General features: G+C 27.7%; 3 protein-coding genes across 3 annotated transcripts in view; 1 reads left to right on the forward strand and 2 right to left on the reverse strand.

Annotated features, from left to right (window-relative positions):
• The window catches only part of LOC113363977 (mycosubtilin synthase subunit C), a 425,226-nt gene that overhangs the window by 34,910 nt on the left and 368,880 nt on the right, over nucleotides 1-21,436 (reverse strand). The window lies entirely within an intron of this gene.
• On the forward strand, nucleotides 1,515-4,104 carry LOC113363979 (protein EFR3 homolog cmp44E-like). Its single transcript, XM_026606452.1, is given in 2 exon segments — nucleotides 1,515-3,723; nucleotides 3,726-4,104. Coding segments are annotated over 2 exon segments (2,397 nt in total). The 3' UTR covers nucleotides 3,914-4,104.
• Nucleotides 10,601-19,537, reverse strand: LOC113377833 (neurotensin receptor type 2-like; the record flags this gene model as incomplete). The annotated part of the gene is made up of 2 exons (XM_026618269.1): nucleotides 10,601-11,462; nucleotides 18,894-19,537. Coding segments are annotated over 2 exons (1,506 nt in total), but the record flags the coding sequence as incomplete, so codon positions are not given.

Here is a 21,436-nt window from a genome sequence, read left to right on the forward strand (position 1 = left end):
TTTTCAAAAAAATATTTGATTTAATAATTTGATATTTTCGGAGATATGAATTACATTTTTACGGATACTATTGACATTATTTTTTAATTATTTATCTAAGAAGTCACATTTTAAATTTGAATAATTGACTCAAAGTTTTGAGTTACAGATGTGCATTATTGCCTAAAGATTGATCTTTTGTGGTCCAACTTCTTTTCATAGCTCTACAATATTTGGACGTGCTTGTTAAATATCTTCAATATGTTATTTATGAATTTCTAAGAATTAATTTATGAAGGGCCAGGACGATCTCTTACAAAAACTAATTATCTCGATTTTGAACTGATTTTCAAAATCGCTGTCATATTATTTTTTTGAACTTGAAACATATTAGACATAATTAATCATATATGGTAAATTAATTGAACATAATGATGTATTCGTACTAGTTTCGACACTATATGCGTGCCATCAGTCAGCTAAAGTATAACACTTCAATAATATACACATATGTTTTATTTGTCTTTGCATTTACTGTGATTAATTTCTTCTCTTTCTAATGAACTATTTATCTTATCATAAAACACGTACTTTAAATGTGTAACTTTTTTTTATTATGTTTTTGTGAAAACATATTAGTGATTTAGTTGAAATTTATATTTTATACGCGTATAATTTATTATCATTTTATTTATTCAAATTATTCAGATTTATCTGTTCTCTCTTATATTTTTAATTCTCATCCAGAATTAAACCCAGGGGTAAATTTACGTGCTACAGTTGGTGGCGCTCCTATCGAGTGGGAAAACAATTAAAATTAAGATAATGAAAATGCAGTTACTTTTGCGATTAATTTATACTTATTTTATTTATGAATTTTATTAATAATGAATATGATACTTTTTTTTAATTATCGAAACTAATTCGGATTTTAATTTTAATTCTAGCTAAAGTTCTAAAGTTTACTTATATACTTAAAATAAATAATTTTAACTTTGCGATTTAGTTTATATAATTCTAACAAATATTAGATGATGTCCTTTATTTTAAATTTGGTTGATAAAGTTTTATTTATTTACTTTTCATGTAAACGTATATAAGCGTCGTCGTCCAATTTATAAGCTCTTATATTTTGTCTATAAAATACGAATATTGGAAGTTTCAGTGTTTATTATAATAATATATTTGAAATTATTTGATATTATTTGATATTCTTCGAATACTTTATTATGGTACGGAAAGATTCAGAAATTCACCTTAAGGCTCGATGCCATACACCACTGGTTATATACGAATAATATATATTCGTAATTATATAATTTTTGAAAAGAAATCGTCTAGTCCTTATCTATGGTCTAGTCTATTTGCCTAGTGTGCCAGTGGCTTTAGTTAAGTGAACGTAAGCGTCGCATCTTTATGAACACACTCTATGGTTCCATTAAAATGTCATTTACGAACTGTCAAAAATTGCATAAAAGTATAATACAATTTAAAACTATTTATATTACAGTATTTAGTATATAATTAAATAAACAATGATTGGTTGTTGTGTCTGTTGTTCGGCATTATTGCCTAGATACAAAAGATTAGTCGATAACATATTTCCAGTGGATCCCGATGAAGGTTTAGTAAAAGCCAATATGGACAAATTGATATTTTATTCTCTATCATCTCCAGAAAAATTGGACAGAATCGGAGACTATCTGTACCAAAAAGCTAGCAGGGACATAAATCGCAGAAGGTATGGTTTTGTTATTATTGCCATGGATGCTATGGATCGTCTCCTAAAAGCTTCACATGCCAAAACATTAAATGTATTTGGCCACAGTTTTTTAAAAATGATTCAAAGACTCTTAGAATCCTCAGAACCCCAGCTACAAATCCTAGCTACTCACTCGTTTGTTCATTTTGCTAACATTGAAGAAGACACTCCTTCTTATCATCGAAGTTACGACTTCTTTGTATCCAAATTTTCTTCGATGTGTCACAGCAGTCATAAAGATACCGATACAAGAAACCAGTTGCGTTTGGCTGGTGTTCAAGGTTTGCAGGGTGTTGTAAGGAAAACTGTCTCGGATGATCTTGTTGAAAACATTTGGAACAAACAGCACATGGATAAAATTGTACCATCATTACTATTCAATTTACAAAATTGTCAAACATGCGAGACTGATGTATGTATAGACTCTAGAAACCAGGAAGTGTTACCTCCGGTTTTAGCTGAAGAATGTTTACGGGAAGTTGTTGGTCGTGCTTCATTCGGACATATACATTGTGTACTTAAACCTGTTTTGAGGCATCTCGATAGTCATCAATTGTGGGTACCAAATACTTTTGCTATACGAACTTTCAGGACTATAATGTCTGCTATACAAGTACAATATTCATACACAGTTGTTGAAGCATTGATGACCCATTTAGATGAAAATTCTGAATCTAATCCTAAAATTCGCACAAGTATTGCTGATGTTTTATCTAAAATTATAGCTATAGCCGCAGGCGAGAGTGTAGGACCTTCAGTGTTGGAGATAATTAATTCTTTAATGTCTAATTTAAAAAAGAGTGTGTCAAGGAATGTTGAACCGACAGTAGTAGAGAATCAGTATCAGGAGAGTCTTATAAATGCTCTTGGAGAATTTGCTAATCATCTACCTGATTATCAGAAAATTGAAATTATGATGTTTATTATGAATAAAGTTCCGTATCCTTGCAGGGACTTGCAAAAGTCTGATGTTCTTTTACAAAGTATATTGTTAAAATCTTTGTTGAAGGTTGCTACAAAGTATCGCAGTGTACATCTTGATAAAACATTCCAATTGTCGTTTTTGGAGCCTTTGTTGAAAATGGCGTGTGCTCCAGATGCTAAAATGAGGGTTTTGGTACAAAATATTTTCCATACTTTGTTAGACAGACATAAAAATGGTTTGAAATTATCTGAACCGAGTATTGATATTACTACAAAGGATTTGAACTTGGAGCAGTCTTCACGTTCTGATATAATATTTATTAACAAACACGGTTCTGCAATTTACAGTAGTTTATATAACTCGCTTCAGTTGGACGATACTGATATAGAAAACGTGAAGGCTGTGTATACAACACTTGCTTTAATTTGTATTGAACTGGCTTCAAACGAGACTATAGTAGATTATTTACAACTCATACTTAGCATTCAGCAAATGGCTATAGCAAATCCACAATTAACTCCTGCTCAACGATACCACATAACATCTTTGACAATCGCTGTTTTCAACATGGTACCACAAGTACTATCAGTATCACCCTTACGTGAATACTCCGAAAAAATCATTGAAGCACGAAGAACAGAAGCACCTTACTTACTACCACCGCTTTTAAGCCACTACGATAGTTCCCAAACAAGACCTTTATCCAGCTTGCAGCATCTCATGATCGATCAAAACACTTTAATCGAAGGCTTGAAATTGGTTGGTGTCGATGGATCTTCATTAAAACAACTAGCTCACTTTGCACATTGCCCGATAACTATGAACATGGGTCACAGACATAGTTGGGTCGAGGCTGGCACTTCTTTAGGAAGTGCTACGGATTTGAGCTCTTTAAACAACGATGTGGATAGCGCAGCAAGTTCACCAGGATTATCCAGGAAAATTAACACCGAAGAATATTCTTTTGATGTCATGAAACGAGCAGTAAATGAACAAACTGAGTCTGAACAATTACTGCAAGAGGAACAATATAAACGACTTGCCAAAGCGTTTAGAAATGAACATTTGATGAATTGTTGACCCGAACAAAGCCACAGCATGAACTCTTACGTAACAAACTGAACGACATATTCAGTTCATTAAAATTTTCCAAAAACTTACGTGGTGTTAATGCTTTACCATCAAACGAGACTTTAGCAATGGAGCCTACGTATGAAACACACTTTCCCGAATTATTTATCCATTAATTGTTTAGTGAATTTCCTAGTCAAAGGACCAAATATTAATACACAATAAGATGTATTTGAATTTTTGTCATGACTTAGATGAAAATGCTTATTTTCAAATCGTACTATGAGATTAGATTCCATGTTGTGTAAATCTTATTGAAAAATGAGAATAGTTTTTTAAGAATAGTATTTATGATAGACTCAATAAATGTAAGAGATATAAATAATATAATACATATATGAATAGATGAAATATAAAATATGTAATGTTAAACAAAATAAAAATGTTGAAAGTAAATTAAATAATATTTATAATTTATTATATAGTACATATTTTGTTACACTCAAAAGTACTAGCTGAATCTGATTTATATTAAGTTTATGCCTCGGAAGTTAAATTATTTATTTAAAACAAGGGCGAGCAACCTTTTCAATCCACAGGCCAATTTAAATTTTAAAATTTTATGGCGGGCCGGCCGCACGTAATTTATATATATATATACTAGCTGACCCGGCGAACGTTGAGCCACTAATCAGATCGATTTCCAACTAATATTTTTCGAACAGTTTTTGAATTTTTAAAATCGATTTGCGCGCTAAAATGAGGACATTTTTTTTTCAATTTTTAGCATATTTCAAAAATTCGTCAAAGTTTGCAAAAATTAGTATCGTTTTTTTGACATTTGTCTAAAAACGCCTGAACCGATTTCAGAAATTTAAAAGCCATTTGTTGTATTTAAACGAAGATAATCGTTTGCCAGTTTTGTGCGACGATCTGCCGAGCCGTTTCTTTGTAATTTGAAAAAAAAGTATTAAGCTTTTCGTCCACATTTAAGCTCACACTACCGAATCGATTTTAAAAATTCAAAAAACCGTTCGAAAGATATTAGTTGGGAATTATACTGATTAGTTTTAGGTGAAAATCTACCGGGCCGTTTTCTTGTAATTAACTGTTGAAAAAAAATTTAAGACGATTTTTATGGAACTTTTTTTTGGCGATATATATCATGGTCTTATAGAACTTACATGGCATCATGACAAGTACTTTAATTTTAAAAATTCATCAAAGTTTGAGAAAATGAGTAGTTTTTTTGACGTTTGTTAAAATTAAAATTAGACGATTTACTTGGTATAACGATAGAGTACTTGGTCTTAATGAACATACTAAACCTAAGGTTCCCATACTTGTTTGTGTCGTGATCCCTTGAAGTGTAAATTTTCTTTTTTTTATGCAATATAGTTTCTTCGAAGACGATATAACGATTATAGCGAACTTCAAACTTTTCGAAAACATTTTTTTAATGCGATTTGTACTTTGTCATAAAATTCAGCTATCATTTCATCATTTTGTTAAAGTTCCTTCATAGAAAGCATCCTTTTAAGATCTGAGATTGGTATATGGTCGCTAGGGAACAGATCTAGAGAATATGGTAAAAGGGGAAGCAATTTGGAGCCTAATTCATATTTTTCTTCTTTTTATTTTTGTGACCAAAATTTAAAGTCGGGCCGTTCAATAGTTTTCGAGATATGCGTGGTCAATGGGTCGCTGGCTCCGCGCTCAATACTACTAGTTTAACAGATGGTATGTTCTCAAAAACACATATTGCGATTTTGATGAAACTTGGCACATATTGTTACTGTACCTTACTAAGAATGTGACAAAAATTTAAAGTTGGGACGTCCAATAGTTTTCGAGATATGCGTGGTCGATGGGTCGTTGGCTCCACGCTCAATACTAGTATTTAAATAGGTGCTATGTTCTCAGAAACACATATTGCGATTTTGATGAAACTTGGCACATATTGTTACTGTACCTTAATAAGAATGTGACAAAAATTTAAAGTTGGGACGTCCAATAGTTTTCGAGATATGCGTGGTCGATGGGTCGTTGGCTCCACGCTCAATACTAGTATTTAAATAGGTGCTATGTTCTCAGAAACACATATTGCGATTTTGATGAAACTTGGCACATATTGTTACTGTACCTTAATAAGAATGTGACAAAAATTTAAAGTTGGGACGTCCAATAGTTTTCGAGATATGCGTGGTCGATGGGTCGTTGGCTCCACGCTCAATACTAGTATTTAAATAGGTGCTATGTTCTCAGAAACACATATTGCGATTTTGATGAAACTTGGCACATATTGTTACTGTACCTTACTAAGAATGTGACAAAAATTTAAAGTTGGGACGTCCAATAGTTTTCGAGATATGCGTGGTCAATGGGTCGTTGGCTCCGCGCTTAATACTAAATTCATATGCAATGTTTTTCTTTACTTTTTGGTTCATTTCTAAATGTGCCGTGGGCCCCTATTTTTATTTTGTAGACCCCCAAATTTTGTTTTCCCTGCCGTGGACCCCTCGAAAGTTGCCATGGACCCCAGAGGGTCTATGTGGACCATTTTGGGAATCACTGATTTGACCTCCTGGTCAAAAAATAAAAAAAATCACTTTTGATTTTTAGACGTCCACCATAACTTACCTTACAAGAAGTTAATGTTGCTAATTATCTTCATTGACAAATGTTTAATACTAGAAAAATTTGCAATATTTAAAAAAGGCATAAGTGATACTTTGTTTTCAAGCCAATCGCGAAAACTTCTTCAAATGTTAATTTTGTAAATTAAGTTAATAATCTTAATCAATAATGAGGTTAAGCAACTTGAAAAATCTGAAAATTTGACAATTAATTATCATAATTAAGTTATTTGTAGGCCTGTAGTAAAACCATTAAAGTCTTACGGAAACTGGTTCAATTATAACAATTGTTGATTTTTGAAAATTTGCTTTTAGAAAATACTCCGAGTTAACCTGTTTGTTCGTTTTCAATTATGTGTAATAAATCTACTCGGAATACTTTTTTAATCACTATTCATTAATTCATTTTTTATTGATTAAGTCGGTTATTTACATATATCGGGAAGTTTATGCAACTTGCCTTAAGGCAAAATGACACTTTCAACTAGTTACTTTTATTTATTTATAAAATAAAAACAAATCGATTTAGTACAGAGTTTATTTAAATAATGTTTGATATGTACAAATTACTCTTATTATTATTTTACAATAATAGTTAATAAAATTATTTTTGCACAACATTTACTACATAGGCGAAGCAATATATTTTTAATACTATATATCGATTATAGACATTTAGTAATATGTTTATTAAAATTATATTCAATATTATAAAAAAATCTTACAATTTCCATCACGTACCAAAATTAAATTTTTAATATATTGTTATACTTCTATATAAAAATTATTTATTCAAATTCCAAAGTTTATCTTTATGTTTAAAAGTAAAGCAACGATACAATCATTTTTACTTATAGTAACACAAATATATATATATATATATATATATATATATATAATATATATATATATATATATATTATATTCATATAATAATAATTTCTACTATACATATTAAATAGTTTATACAAATGCTACTTAAATAAAAATATCGCATTTACAAAGCTTAATCTAATTAGTAACAAAAATATATTAAGAAATGTTAACTTTTAATTTACTGAGTAAAATTTAATTTACTAAGTAGACTTTTATTAGTTTACTAATTCTATAAAATAATTATAAATGAAGCAAATTTTGGTGTATCACATTTTATTGAAAAATTTCTTTTAATTTTTTTTTTGGTATTGTTATATTGTCTTAAAAATTTATATAACTATCGAATATTTTTTCATAGGCAGTGTAATTTTGAATTTTTTTTTATTGTGGCAGGCAGTATTTTTTTTAAATTTTATTTATAACTAGATAAAATTTAAGAAGTTTTTTTTTATTATGTATCTATATATTTTAATAATGGTTTTGGATACAAAGTTTCTTTGGATAATATTTATACTATATTTGGATGATATTTGAGATCAAAGTAAAAGCATAATTCAAGTTTATTTATGATTTTCAGATTTTTTGACTATATTATGTACGTTTCGATACTGTATGTGTGCCATCATTCAGTATGTTTAACAAATTCTAAAAAATATTTTACATAGTTTAGAGTAAAATACAAAATTACTAGAAAAGAGATTATTTAAGGGCCAACGAGCACTGTTTTAGACAGTAAAAAAATATATACATTTTAGTCACACTTTAAAAATAAAATAAAAAAAATATATATAAAAATAAAAAATAAAAGTATTTATATTTTATTCAACAAATTGTTCAAATAAAAAATTAAATTCATCAAAAATAAATTTAATACAATTCCAGTATAAAATAATATATAACAATAATATAAATCATTAACACATTAAGGATTTGACATTGTAACACTCATTTCGTTTATTTATACTTTTATTGTCAATTTATTTAGAAACCTTATATTTGACTAGACATCAATATATAAATCTAAATTTAATTCATGAATTCATTATTATTTATATTTACATACTGCTATATTTTGGAAATTATTCATACTAATATTCGAATTTGGTTTTTAAAGCCTTAAACTTTTTGGTATTATGTTGACGATGCATAAATAAAAAAAAGTAAAAATATTTGGACATATGAATTAATTAATAATATTTCACTAATGATTAAATGTATATTTATAGATTTTTTAGATTATATTATTTTATTTTGGTTATTTAAATTAAGATTCTAAATTTTGAATGGATATAAGAAGACATTTTGTCAAATAACTTTTATGTCGAAATTTTGAGTTATAGTTATAACTGACACAATTTAAAAAAGCCAGGACAGCTAGTATATACTACATTTATTACCAGCTTGATTTCCATCGTCAACAATATATTTTCAACTTCTTTATATATTTTATAATTTTAAAGCACTATGCAAATCTATTTAAGCTCACATTTACATTTAAGTATATAAAAAATTATATAACATTAATTATGTATAACATATACAGGTATTTGCATAATTTGAAATAACCGGTATGAGATCATTATTTAAAAAAAAACATTATTTAGTAAATGTCAATTTTATTTTAATTATTTCAAAGGAAAAGTTTGTTTTCATCAGAAAATCTTTGTATTATTGAAACTTTTGAAATTTTTGAAATCGGTTTTTAAGAGCATAAAATTAGAAAATTGAATTTTCTGTTTCTGAAACATTATATATATATAGATACTCCTTTTACAAAAATAAATTTAATTTCAATGATATTTTTTTCCTAAATGATCCCACACAAGTTCAAATCTATATACAAATTAAAGCTAATTTTTATTAATTAACATCTACTTAATCAGTCTATAAATTTACAGTTTTCTTAAGCTTTTTCTTATTTTAATTTGTCTACTTGATTAATGAACTAGATAAATTGTGATAAATATATTTATTATTAATGACAATATTTATTAAATTATATCTGAAATATAAAAAATTCTTTGAGAAATTCTTCAATTCTTCGTGAAATTGATTGAAAATATTTTAAAAAATTAAAAAGTTTGCTACTGGTAATGAAAATATTAATTAAAATTGAATGTTTGTTTTTAATTTTATTTAATATTTCTATTACCAAAGTTTTATTTAAATTATTTAAAGTATTTTATAACAATCAAATATTTAAATCTCAAAGTTTAATCAATAACAAGAATATTATATATTAGATCGTAAATACTAAAAATAATTACAAATCTGAAATTTGTACGTAGAAAATTTTAATAAAATTTTCTCATTAGTTACCCAAAACAATAGCGAGTAATTCTGCAAAAATTATAAACTAAATTTTATGTAATGTAATGTATGTATGTAATGTATGTGAACAAAATTGTGTAATAAATATTCTAAAAAATTATGTTCGATATATTACTTCTACATTAATATCTAATAACATCAGACCTAAGTTTATTATTTTTTAATTATTATCCAATACGTATTTCAAATTATATGCTTTGGTCCTTTTTGAAAATATTATAAAAGTATTAAAATATATTTGTCTCGAAATTATTGAAAATTGTAATTATTTACAAAGTCATTAGTAAAACGTTACTAAATTTGTTTTACAAGTTCTCAATAAAGATAATTTACAATAAAAAATATTATTTTTTTCAAAATGTTTTACCCAGATGGGCAGGATGGTTATGGAAAATTTACCATTTCAAGTTAACACATTCAAAAATAAATAAGATTTTTTCAAAGATAGAAAATTCAAAAGGCAATTTGTATGCCATTCTGCCAGCCCTCAAAAAAGAAGAATCAAAAAAGTTTCAAATGTGATTTTTCCAAAGATAACATATTCAAAAATAATGTTCCATAATGCTTTTTCTCATTTTTTTAGATAACATTTATTCAAAGTTGCGACCAATTGCGACTTCTTCACTTTTTCTAGGCCTCCAGAACAATTTTACCTTTTTTCTGCAACATTTATGTTTCCTCATTGATGATTAAGACTTCCTCAGCCTTGTTTTTGAATTGTCTAAATTTACGATTTAGACATTGTACAATTACGATTTTTCAATGCGAAATTTTTTCAGCATCATTTTCTTTTATGAAGATATAGGCCAAAAATCAAAATTTATGTAAAAAAATCAAACAATTTGTACCGAATCAACAGAAATTGTGCAACCCCAATACGTTTTTAAATTTTGGGGTCAATTTTCTTTATTTAAATTTTTGTTGTGTAGTGAAAAAATACATACAACTCTTTACTTCAAGATACTTTCGAAAACTTAAATTCTATTTGAATTCAAGAGTATTGAAACTTGTCCTTTATCCCTAGACAAAACTTTCTTTAGCAAACGACAACTCATGCACCAACTGCGATTCTTCCAAACTCCTCACATAATTTTGCTTATTATTATTCTTACTACTTCTGTCAGCACAACTTCTAATCTCATCAGGATCAGTATTACTAGGAGCTTCAACACTACTAATCGGTCTTGGTTCAGCATCATCCAAAGTTTCTTTCCGAAACAACAAAGTTGCAATTTTGCTCTTATGTTTAGGAGATCCTGCTTTTGCAGCTTTTTGGGTACTGTATCGTCTCCAAAAAGAATCAGTATTGCTGGATAAAGTACTAGAAGTAGTTCTGAAAGTACTTTTTCTACCATCACTCGAAGTGGTGAGTCGTCGTAATTTGTGACAACCAAGAAGTTTCATGAAACCTTCCCGGAACTTGGATGACATCAAGTTGTATAAAATCGGGTTGATGGCTGAGTTTATGTACAGCATAATTCTGCAAAAGTACAGCAGGATGTAGTATCCTTCCAAGCCCAAAGACATTATGGTTTCTGGTGGAACTACTATGATCCACAAAGTTAGGGCACGAAAGGGCATCAGACATACAAAGAAGGATAAAACCACAGCCCCTAACATCACCACGACTTGCCGCCTATATTTGTATATGTTGTTACCGTTTTTTCCGTGCGATACTGCAGTCATTGGATTTTCCATGAGGTTTTTGGCTATTATGGTATATAAAATCACCAAGATGGCAAGAGGGATGAGAAAAAATACGGAAATTGAAGATATGAAAAATAGAGCTGGCCAGAAGGAATCCGCTTGGGTCAGACAGACGGCGACGATTGATCCGTCGAAGTATTCCTCGTACTGGTAGGAAGCGACCACCAGGATTGGACTGAAACATAAAAAAAATCTATAAAAATACAGAAAAAAGTAGATTTATGGGGCAATTTTGCCTTCCCAACACTTATTTCAGTAATTAATTTCAAACATACAGAAGTCATGAACGTGAAATTAAATTTTTATTACATACAAACTAATTATTTTTTTTCGAAGGGTGATTTTGGTCCAATCTCCCCTAATCAATATTATATTATATACAAAGGGTCGAGAGGAAACAATATATGCTACGTGGTATAAAATTTCATAAAACGCCTAATTAGAACATACAGTTTCAAAACGAATTCTGAAGCAAATCTGATTAAGATTTATTATTTAACGAATTAAAATTGACTTTGAGAAATTATATTGTGAAAACCAAACCAATTATATCATAACAAGTAACACGTATCAAACGAACAACTATCTGACTATGTTTAGTAAAACTTCCAGCCAATTCATCATTGTAGAAATGTGTATTTTTTACTATTTTTCAAAAATTTGTTGTCTGTTCTTTTTTATCCCACAAGCGCGTTAGAGGTCGTCCATTAATCACGTAATTTTTTTAAGGATTTTTGTGAAAGTGTCTATTTCAAAAATAAAATTTTTGCTTTCACGGAAAAATAATCAATGTGTTTTGCTACAGATGTCTTTCAAACACTTATAATATCTGTTATTATATAAATTAAAATAATTTCTTTAATACATTTCATTTTATTTATTTCGGGTTTTAAAAACAATAGTCAATAGTGCATATTACAATTCTAATTTTTAATTCTATTTTTATTTGAAAATAAGGACTTTTGATTATTATAATAAATTTGTTCAAAGTTATTTTTTTTAACTTCACAAATAAATTAGCGTTTTTGGTTAAAAATACGTAGTGCTAATTTTAAGCAAATGTCCGCAAATGTAAATTATAAAAATATAAATTTAATGTAAATTTTAAAAATATATGAAAAATACATACAATTCTCGTAGAAGTTCGTTTTCATCAAAAAATCCGATTTGCTAATTTTATGTTTTCACGGCGTTTCAAGCCATTCGGAATCGAATGAGATCAAGTTTGGAAAAAGTTTGTGTGTGTGTAAACAGATTTTTTACCTTAAATCGACGTTTTCTCAAAAACTCCTGAATCGATTTCCAAAATTTAAAAGCCATTCGATGTATCTCGATGAGGTCTAGCGTTTTTTAGTTTTGTGCGACGAACGGCCGAGCCGTTTCTTCATAATTAAGTAAAAGTGAAATTTTTTTGCCAAATATTCTGACTCGATTTTAAAAATTCAAAAGATATTATTTGGGAATCGTGCGGATTAGTTTTGAACAAAGATCGGCTAAGCCGTTTCTTCCTAATTAATTGATTAAGGCAATTATTACACATATCACGAATTTCATGAAACTCGCCTTAAGGTAAAATGGCACTTTCAACTAATTTTCTATTATCACACGACTTTACCGGGCGATTCATTTCGAATTCACTAAACTCCTTCTCTCTCATAATAAATATAATAGTTGAAAAACTTTTCAATTTATATCCTGAACTTTCTTCTGAGAGACTTTAAATGCATCTTCAGACGACTCTTTCCCTCGAATCGTGTTTTGTCTTATCTTTTCTTTACACATGAAGCTGACAACATGGAAACGGTGATTTATGATGCAAAAGAATATGAAATCCGGGACCGGAATTTTGTTTTATCGAAGGTCCTCCTATGTACATCGACTTATTAACTTCCCGTAGGGTAAGTTATTGTAATCGTCGAAAAATGGAAAGTGAAAATTTTGCATATTTTCACGTTTTAGAGGTTTCTGAATATTTTGGCATACCTCAGAAAAAATTGATGTTTGTGTGTGTGTATGGATACAATTGTTTGTCCATGTTTTTAGGCGCACGGATCAACCGATTTCAATGGTTCAAAAACATTCAATTCCTATTGATAGGGAGATGTGCTGATTAGTTTTTGGCAAAGGCAGGTCCAGCCGTTACGGAGGGACGGAGCAAAGAGTGCAGAAATTAGAAATCGAGTTTTTGAGAGAACGGAGTATCGGATTTGAATGATCTAAAAAACATTCAATTTGTAATGATTGGGAGAAGTGATTAGTTTTTGGCAAAGACAGGTCCCGTCATTTCGAAGCCACATAGCTAAATGTGCAAAAAATGGCAGTTTTTGAGTGAACTAAGCGTCCGATTTGAATGAATTAAAAAAACTTTCTGCGTGTGTTAACAAAACAATTGCTTTCAGATTTTTTTTTATTTCCAATTTTTTTTTTAATATCGAAAATAATTCGGATTTTAATTTGAATTTTGGCTAAAGTTTTCAAGGTCACTCATATACTTCAAATAAATAATTTTAAGTTTGCAATTCAGTTTATATAATATTCAACTGCACAAATACGTATATCATCACGTACGTGGTCCTTGATATTATATAATGATTTAAATTAATGGTCATATTTTTACACAACTAGAGAAGTTTATGTTTTCATCAAAAAATCCGATTCGCTAATTTTATGTTCTCTCGACGTTTCAAGCCATTCTGAATCGAATGAGACCAATTTTGGAAAAAAGTATGTGTGTATGTGTGTGTGTGTGTGAACAGATTTTTTACCTTAAATCAACGTTTTCTCAAAAACGGCTTGACCGATTCAAAATTTAAAAGTCATTCAATGTATTTCTATGAGTGTTAAACTTTTCGTTTAATTTAAGCTCATACAAACGAATCAATTTTAAAAAATCAAAAACTGTTTGAAAGATATTAGTTGGGAATGATATCGATTAGTTTTAGGTGAAAATTTACCGAGCCGTTTTCTTGTAATTAACTGTTAAAACAAAAATTTAAGCCGATTTTTATAGAACTTTTTTTGAGGATATATATCATGGTCTCATAGAACTTACTGAAATATTACGGCCTTACGACAAGTAGTTTAATTTTAAAAATTCATCAAAGTTTGAGAAAATGAGTAGTTTTTTTGACGTTAGCTAGAATTAAAATTAGACGATTTACTTGGTATAACGATAGAGTACTTGGTCTTAATGAACATACTAAACCATTAAAATCCCACGGCAACTGGTTCAATTATAAAAATTATTGATATGTGAAAATTTGCTTTTAGAAAATACTACTAGTTAACGTTGTGTTCAATTATGTGTAATAAATCCACTCGGAATAATTTTAATCACTCATAAATTAATTATTTTTTAATAATTAAGTCGATTATTCACACATATCAGGAAGTTCATGCAACTTGTCTTACAGCTAATTTTATCTCATTTTACTCTAATTTCTTCTATACAAATTTTCGGCGCGCTATTCAAATTATTTCGGTGATTTATTTTCTCTCCTGTTTACCTGTGATGTATTAATAATATATTAAATTACGTTTCACCCAGTGAAGGCAAATCTGTTTTCTTAACACGTTAATTGCCACGATAATACCAGAACTTTTTTAAATAAGCCTAGACAACTTTATTAAAGAATTAGTTAAAAATTTATCAAAGAAACTTAATGTATGAAAGAAAAATTTCCTGGAGAACACTATATTTTATACCACACATTTTTTTCCTTTGTTTTTAATTAGAATATTTGTTACAACTGTTAAATAATTTAACATCTAGTAACAGTGATGAACAATAACATACATTTAAATAAAACAGTACAAAATAAAGGATAGTATTTATATTAAAATGATATTCGTAGTATGATGATTTAATATTTAATACGACACATGACATTATGATAAAACTAATTTTTTCTTAGTGTCAGACACATATGACTGACATGGTAACCAATGTGTTGAATACTCACCTGTTCAATTATTTAGTACGATAAAAATCATTGAATATAAATTATATTTTATTACCTACAAAAAACATGTTTTTTATATTTTATTTATTATAAATGCAAACACAAAACGAATATCATTTTATTAAATAACATTTTACAAATAAAAATTGAAGTAATATAATTTTAAAATAATATTCCTTAATTCCTTAACAAAATATAATATGATTATAATGAAATTTTACAATAAATATATAAATGCGTTTTGTTACATATAAATATATCATTACATAAAATAATGTTTATTCAAATAAATAAAATATATTAATTTTTTCTCGAATGACATATTTTGAATTGTTATTATATTTTTAATTATTAGTAGAAATGGTTTAAATATCTGTGTACCAAATATAAATTGTATTTTAATAGTATACAATTTAATGCAACATTTGTTTCTACACGATTGTTTGTTTTTATAAATAATGGAACTAAATTGAATTAGTACATTTTCAAAAATGACTTATAGTGACTATTCATTAAACCTTTTAGGTATTATACTGATCTTTGAACCTTAAAAAATAAATACTATACTGTATATAAAATCTTGTTAAATAAATTCATTATCTAAAAAAATGTCAATTTCAAGTTATTCTGCGATACTGACTGATTCTTAAAATAATCCATCTTTTCTAGAAATATCTTAGTTTTTTTGCTAATTATTTTTCTAGAAAATTTATTATAATTTCATAAACTAAAGTTTTTATTATTGAAAACTACTTAAAGCTATTATATTTCTTTTAACGTAATACTAAAAATATATATAAATTTAATAAATTTACTGACAAAAATATTTTAATACTGCTTACAAATACAATTAATAGACTTATTACAATTTTTCAAACATATTTTGTTAGTTCTTTGTAGTTTTTTGTTCTTTTTATTTTTATGAATTTATGTATTATATAATATAATATTTATTGAAAGATAGTACATCGTTTTTAAGAAAAATTAAATTTGTTACAGAATTATAAGAAGCTCAGCTAAAAAACATTTATATAAAAAATTAAAAGTATTGAATATATATATATATATATAAATTATATATATATATATATATATATATATATATATAGTTTTTAGTCTTTGGCATAAAATATATATTTTTTTTTATATATTATTACATACCTAACAAATGCGTATTTATACATTAACTTGAAAAGTTAATCTATCTTCATTAATATATTTTTTAATTATAAATACATTTTTTATGATTTTTAAAGCAATTATTTACTATTATTCAGTTGAAAGCAGAATGTTACATTCAGTTGTAAATGGAACACTTTTGTTTTTATACTTAAATATTTTTGAATTATTATCATAATTCTTAATTGATTTTAAAAATTCAAAAATTATTTGAAAGAAATTCTTCGACCGGGTAAAGATCGGCCACGCCGTTTTCTGTGATAAAGTTTAAAAAAATTTTTTGACTATTTTTATGATTTTTTTTGACGGTAGATACCATAGTCTTATAGATCATACTAAAATATCAAGATTCCACGACAAATCGTTTAATTTTAAAAAATCGTGTTAGTTTGCAAAAATTAGTATCGTTTTTTGGCGTTTGCCAAAATTTGAACTTTCATCGACGTTTGCTTAAAAACGCCTGAACCGATTTCAAAATTTTAAAAACCAATCGATGTATTTCGGTGTGGATTACCTTTTCTTTGTTTTGACGATCGACCTAAACGTTTCTTTGTAATTTGGAAAAAGTGTTAAACATTTCGTTCACATTTAAGCTCATACTACCGAATTGATTTTAAAAAATCAAAACCGTTTGAAAGATATTGGTTGAAAATGATACTGATTATTTTTAGGTAAAAATCTACCGGGCCGTTTTCTTGAAATTAACTGTTGGAAAAATTTTTTTTTTGCTTTTTTTATGAACCTTTATTTTGGCAATAGATATTACGATCTCATAAAACATATTACAATGTTACGGCCTTACGGCAAATAGTTTAATGTTAAAAATTTATCAAAGTTTGAGAAAATATTATAGTCAAAATCTGTGTCAAAAGTTGCTTTTGTGATGTGATGAGTCAAACATTATCAATTTATTAAAATATGGAATAATAAGCTACAATTTTAAGGCATACAAGTACGTGTATGTGCAACGTAATTAATATAATTACAAATAATTTAAATGTGTTTGAAAAAATTTTATTCGAAATCGCAATGTTTAGATTTAATTGAAAGCGAAAACTTTATTTTTAAAATAAACAGTTGAAAATTTTATCTAAATATCTAAATCTCAATATCGATTGATTAAGTCAATTCTTACACATTTCGGGAAGTACATACAACTTGCCTTAAGGCTAAATGCCACTTTCAGCTAGTTAAAATAATTCTTTTTCGCAAAAAAATAAAACAAAAAAGATTCCACGTGACCAATGATTAAGGAAGCACAATATTGACAAAAAAAATAAGTTTGAATTTGCTGTTTATATTCTCTATATTTATAGGCAAAAAATGTACATAGGCAAAAATGAGCAATTCTACTCTAGAATTTAAAAAACGATTTTAATTTTTTGGTATTTTCGAAACTTAACTATTAAATAATGTGTGTACGAGAGGATTTTTCAAAATTGACATTATTTTCGGAGATATAGCTGTTTGACTATCATAAACCCCTTTTCAGCAAAACTTTAAACTAGTTTTACTTAAAACTGTCGTTTTCGATACGATATTCATGAATTCTTAATTTTTACTGAACCGATATACTTGAATTTTTTTTATAAAGTCTTCTTCATAAACTTTTGTTTGCTCATATCAAATTTCCGATTTTTACTATTTTTAAAAAATTCGAGAATATCAAAAAATTTGTGAAAACAAATATTTTAATGTGTCCGAATTTCATACATCTGCGACATTAAATTAGTTTAATGATATATATTTTTTTCTTTGGATTATTTGGAGGGCTTCATTGGTATAGTTTATGATACCCACGATTTCTCAACTTTTACTCGACCGATTTTCTTGAAATTTTCACAGAGTGTCTTCCGATTTTTACTATTTTTTAAAAAAAATCGAGACTATAAAAACAATGTTGTGAATTTATTTTTCAGACAGTTGCAATTTTGTGAAAACAAGTATGTTAATGTGTCCGTATTTCACATATCTACGACATTAATCTAGATTAATAATACATATATATTTTTTTCTTCTGATTATTTGGAGGGCTAAAATCATGGGCTAATTTTGTGACACACCCCCACTTTATTACTTTCTAGAACTGAACTTTTTGACTATTTTTGAAATTTTCTAAATTTATAAAACATAAATTTGTAACTGGTAAACATTGGATAGTAAAAATATTATTTAGGTAGGGCTAAAACTTAAGGCTAAATGCCACTTTCAACTAGCTGAAATAATTTTTTTTCGCAAAAAAAAAATAATAAAAAAGATTCCACGTGACCAATGATTAAGGAAGCACACATGTTGACAAAAAAGAGATCCGTTTGGGTTTGCTGTCCATATTCTCTAGATATATAGACAAAATATTGTACGCAAAAATTAGAATAATATTCGCAAAACAAAAACTTATTTTCATATTTCTACTACACATTGCAATCAGGCAACACAGACTCATCAGTATGTTGCCTCAAGAGCGCCTCTGCGCATCACTACCCGCTGGCAACACTACCGAAGTAGAACTAACAGGTGTTACATTTTTATGTTTCTTCAAAGACTGCTTGCTCCTTCCACTTGCACTCGTACTTGTCGTCAAAATAGTACCACTTCGTTTCCTCAAAGGCCTTCTTTCATAACACCAGCAAAAACATCCGCAGACACTGCTAAAACCATCCCTGAATTTCGACGACATCAAATTGTAGAGGACAGGATTCACAGCTGAATTCAAATAATGCATTGTGCGACAGAAGTATAAAATATTATAATATCTTTCCACCCCCAAATGCACCAGGGCTTCATCTGGTGAAATTATAATCCATAGAGTCAACAATCTGAATGGGAGTAGACATACAAAAAACGCCAACACCACTGTTCCCAACATAATAACCAAGTGTCTTCTGTTGCAACGTTCAGAGTGTTTGTTCGGTGCGTCTGCGATTAGTTCGCGGGCTATCCGCGCGTACAGCGCCAATAATATTATGAACGGAAGCAGGAAGAACACGGAAATGGTCATCAGGAAGAATAAAAATGGAAGTGTTTCCGTTGCTTGTGTTACGCAGGATGATGCTGTTGTGCCGTCTGCATAGGTTATGGTGCGGAAGTCTGCTACTGCTAAAATCGGGCTGGAAAAGTGAAAAATATATTTATATTGGGAAAATTTGTATTGAATTATTTAGAGATGGTGTACAATTATTGGTGTAAAATTTTGTTTGGTTGCATTTATAAAAAATTAGTGAAATAAAAAATATATGATGAATTAAAGTATTTGATGTTTTGTTAAGGAGAAATTCTATTCCAGAATTTTCAAAAACCAATTTTTAGTTTTTAGTTATTTCGAAGTTTATCTATTTAAAAATATGTGTATGTGAGGATTTTTTAAAATTGAAATTAATTTCGGGGATATAGCTATTTGACCGTGATAATCCTCTTTTCGTCAAAATTTTAAACGCGTTTTACTCGAAACTATAGTTTTCCCACGATTTCTCTACTTTTACTCAACCGATTTACTTGAAATTTTCACAGTGTTTTCTTTATAAACTTTTCGTTAAGGCTCATTCTAAAATTCTGATATTTACTATTTTTAAAAAATTTGAAAATATCAAAAAATTTTGTAAAAACAAATACTTTAATGTGTCCGTATTTAATACATCTGCGACATCAAGTTAGATTAATATTTTTTTTTTCTTTAGATTATTTGGTGGCCTAGAACCATTGGTATAATCTACGATACTCACGATTTCTCAACTTTTACTCGATCGATTAACTTGAAATTTTTACTGAGCCTTTTTTATAAACTTTTCTCCGCTAATTCCAAAATTCGATTTGATTTTTACTATTTTTAAAAAATTCGAGACAACAAAAAAAGTTGTAATTTTTTTCCTCGTACAGTCGTAATTTTTTGGAAACAATTATTTAAACTAGTTTTACTCAAAACTGCCGTTTTTGATACCCACGATTCTAAACATCTACTCGGCCAATTTACTCGAAGCCTGTAAACGCTTCTTAGGTCTTTTTTAGAAACTTTTTGTCAAGGCTCATTCCAAAATACCGATTTTTACAATTTTTTTTACACACAATCACAACTTTGTGCAAACAAAAATTATAACTTGCCGGTATTTCTTACATCTGCGTCATTATTCTAGATTAATGAAAATTTTTACTGTAGGCCTTTCAAAAATCGCATAAATCTCGCAAATAAAAAAATCTTAATGTCTATAAATTTTTTTCGTATTCGCTTTGTTTTATTTTTGAAAACTATACATTAAATAAATATACTCACCAAATAAATACACATAAAATTAATATGAAATAATAAATATGAGTAAAATAATAAAGAAAGCTTATTCAAGGGTTTATTAAGTTATTAGCAATTTTTCCAATTAAATAGAAATCAAAATTATTACTAAGACTGTGCTATCAACTATTTTTATGAAATATGTTTTGATTTTAAGATAATCAATTTAATTATTTGTATGCTAATAAATAAATACACTTTAGTTAAGATTTATCAACGAAAAAACGATTTTCTATTTGCAACAATCAAAATTAAAATTATATTTGTGTAAAGTGCAAAATATCTAATAAAATTTATTTTCGAATTGTTAAAATAAAGGAATTATATAAGGAACTGTATAGTATTAAATATTTAATTAAATAAACTAAATTTTATCATGATGTTTGAGTACAATACCTTAATTCTGAACTACTTCGAATTAGAAAAATTTAATTTTTTATATTAGTTACTATAATTTATTTGATTTAATTATTTTATTTAATTTTAACAATTTTATTTTAGTAAAAAATCGGGCTTATAATTAAAAAAAACTTTTCTAAAAACAAGTAACAATATCATCTAAAAATTTATCAAAAATTTATACTTTTATTTTATACAGCGTGTCCCAGAACTCAACGTCAAGCCGAAATGTGGTGGTAGTATTGATTGTAACTGTCATAGAAAAAAATTAGAAGTTTTCAAAGTTGACCATTTTGGAAAAATAGTTCTACAATAAATCTCATTTTTTAA

Source organism: Ctenocephalides felis, unplaced genomic scaffold (assembly GCF_003426905.1).
Source record: "Ctenocephalides felis isolate EL2017-DRISC unplaced genomic scaffold, ASM342690v1 CF-g0.4_SCAFFOLD_00845, whole genome shotgun sequence".
NCBI lineage: Eukaryota > Metazoa > Arthropoda > Insecta > Siphonaptera > Pulicidae > Ctenocephalides > Ctenocephalides felis.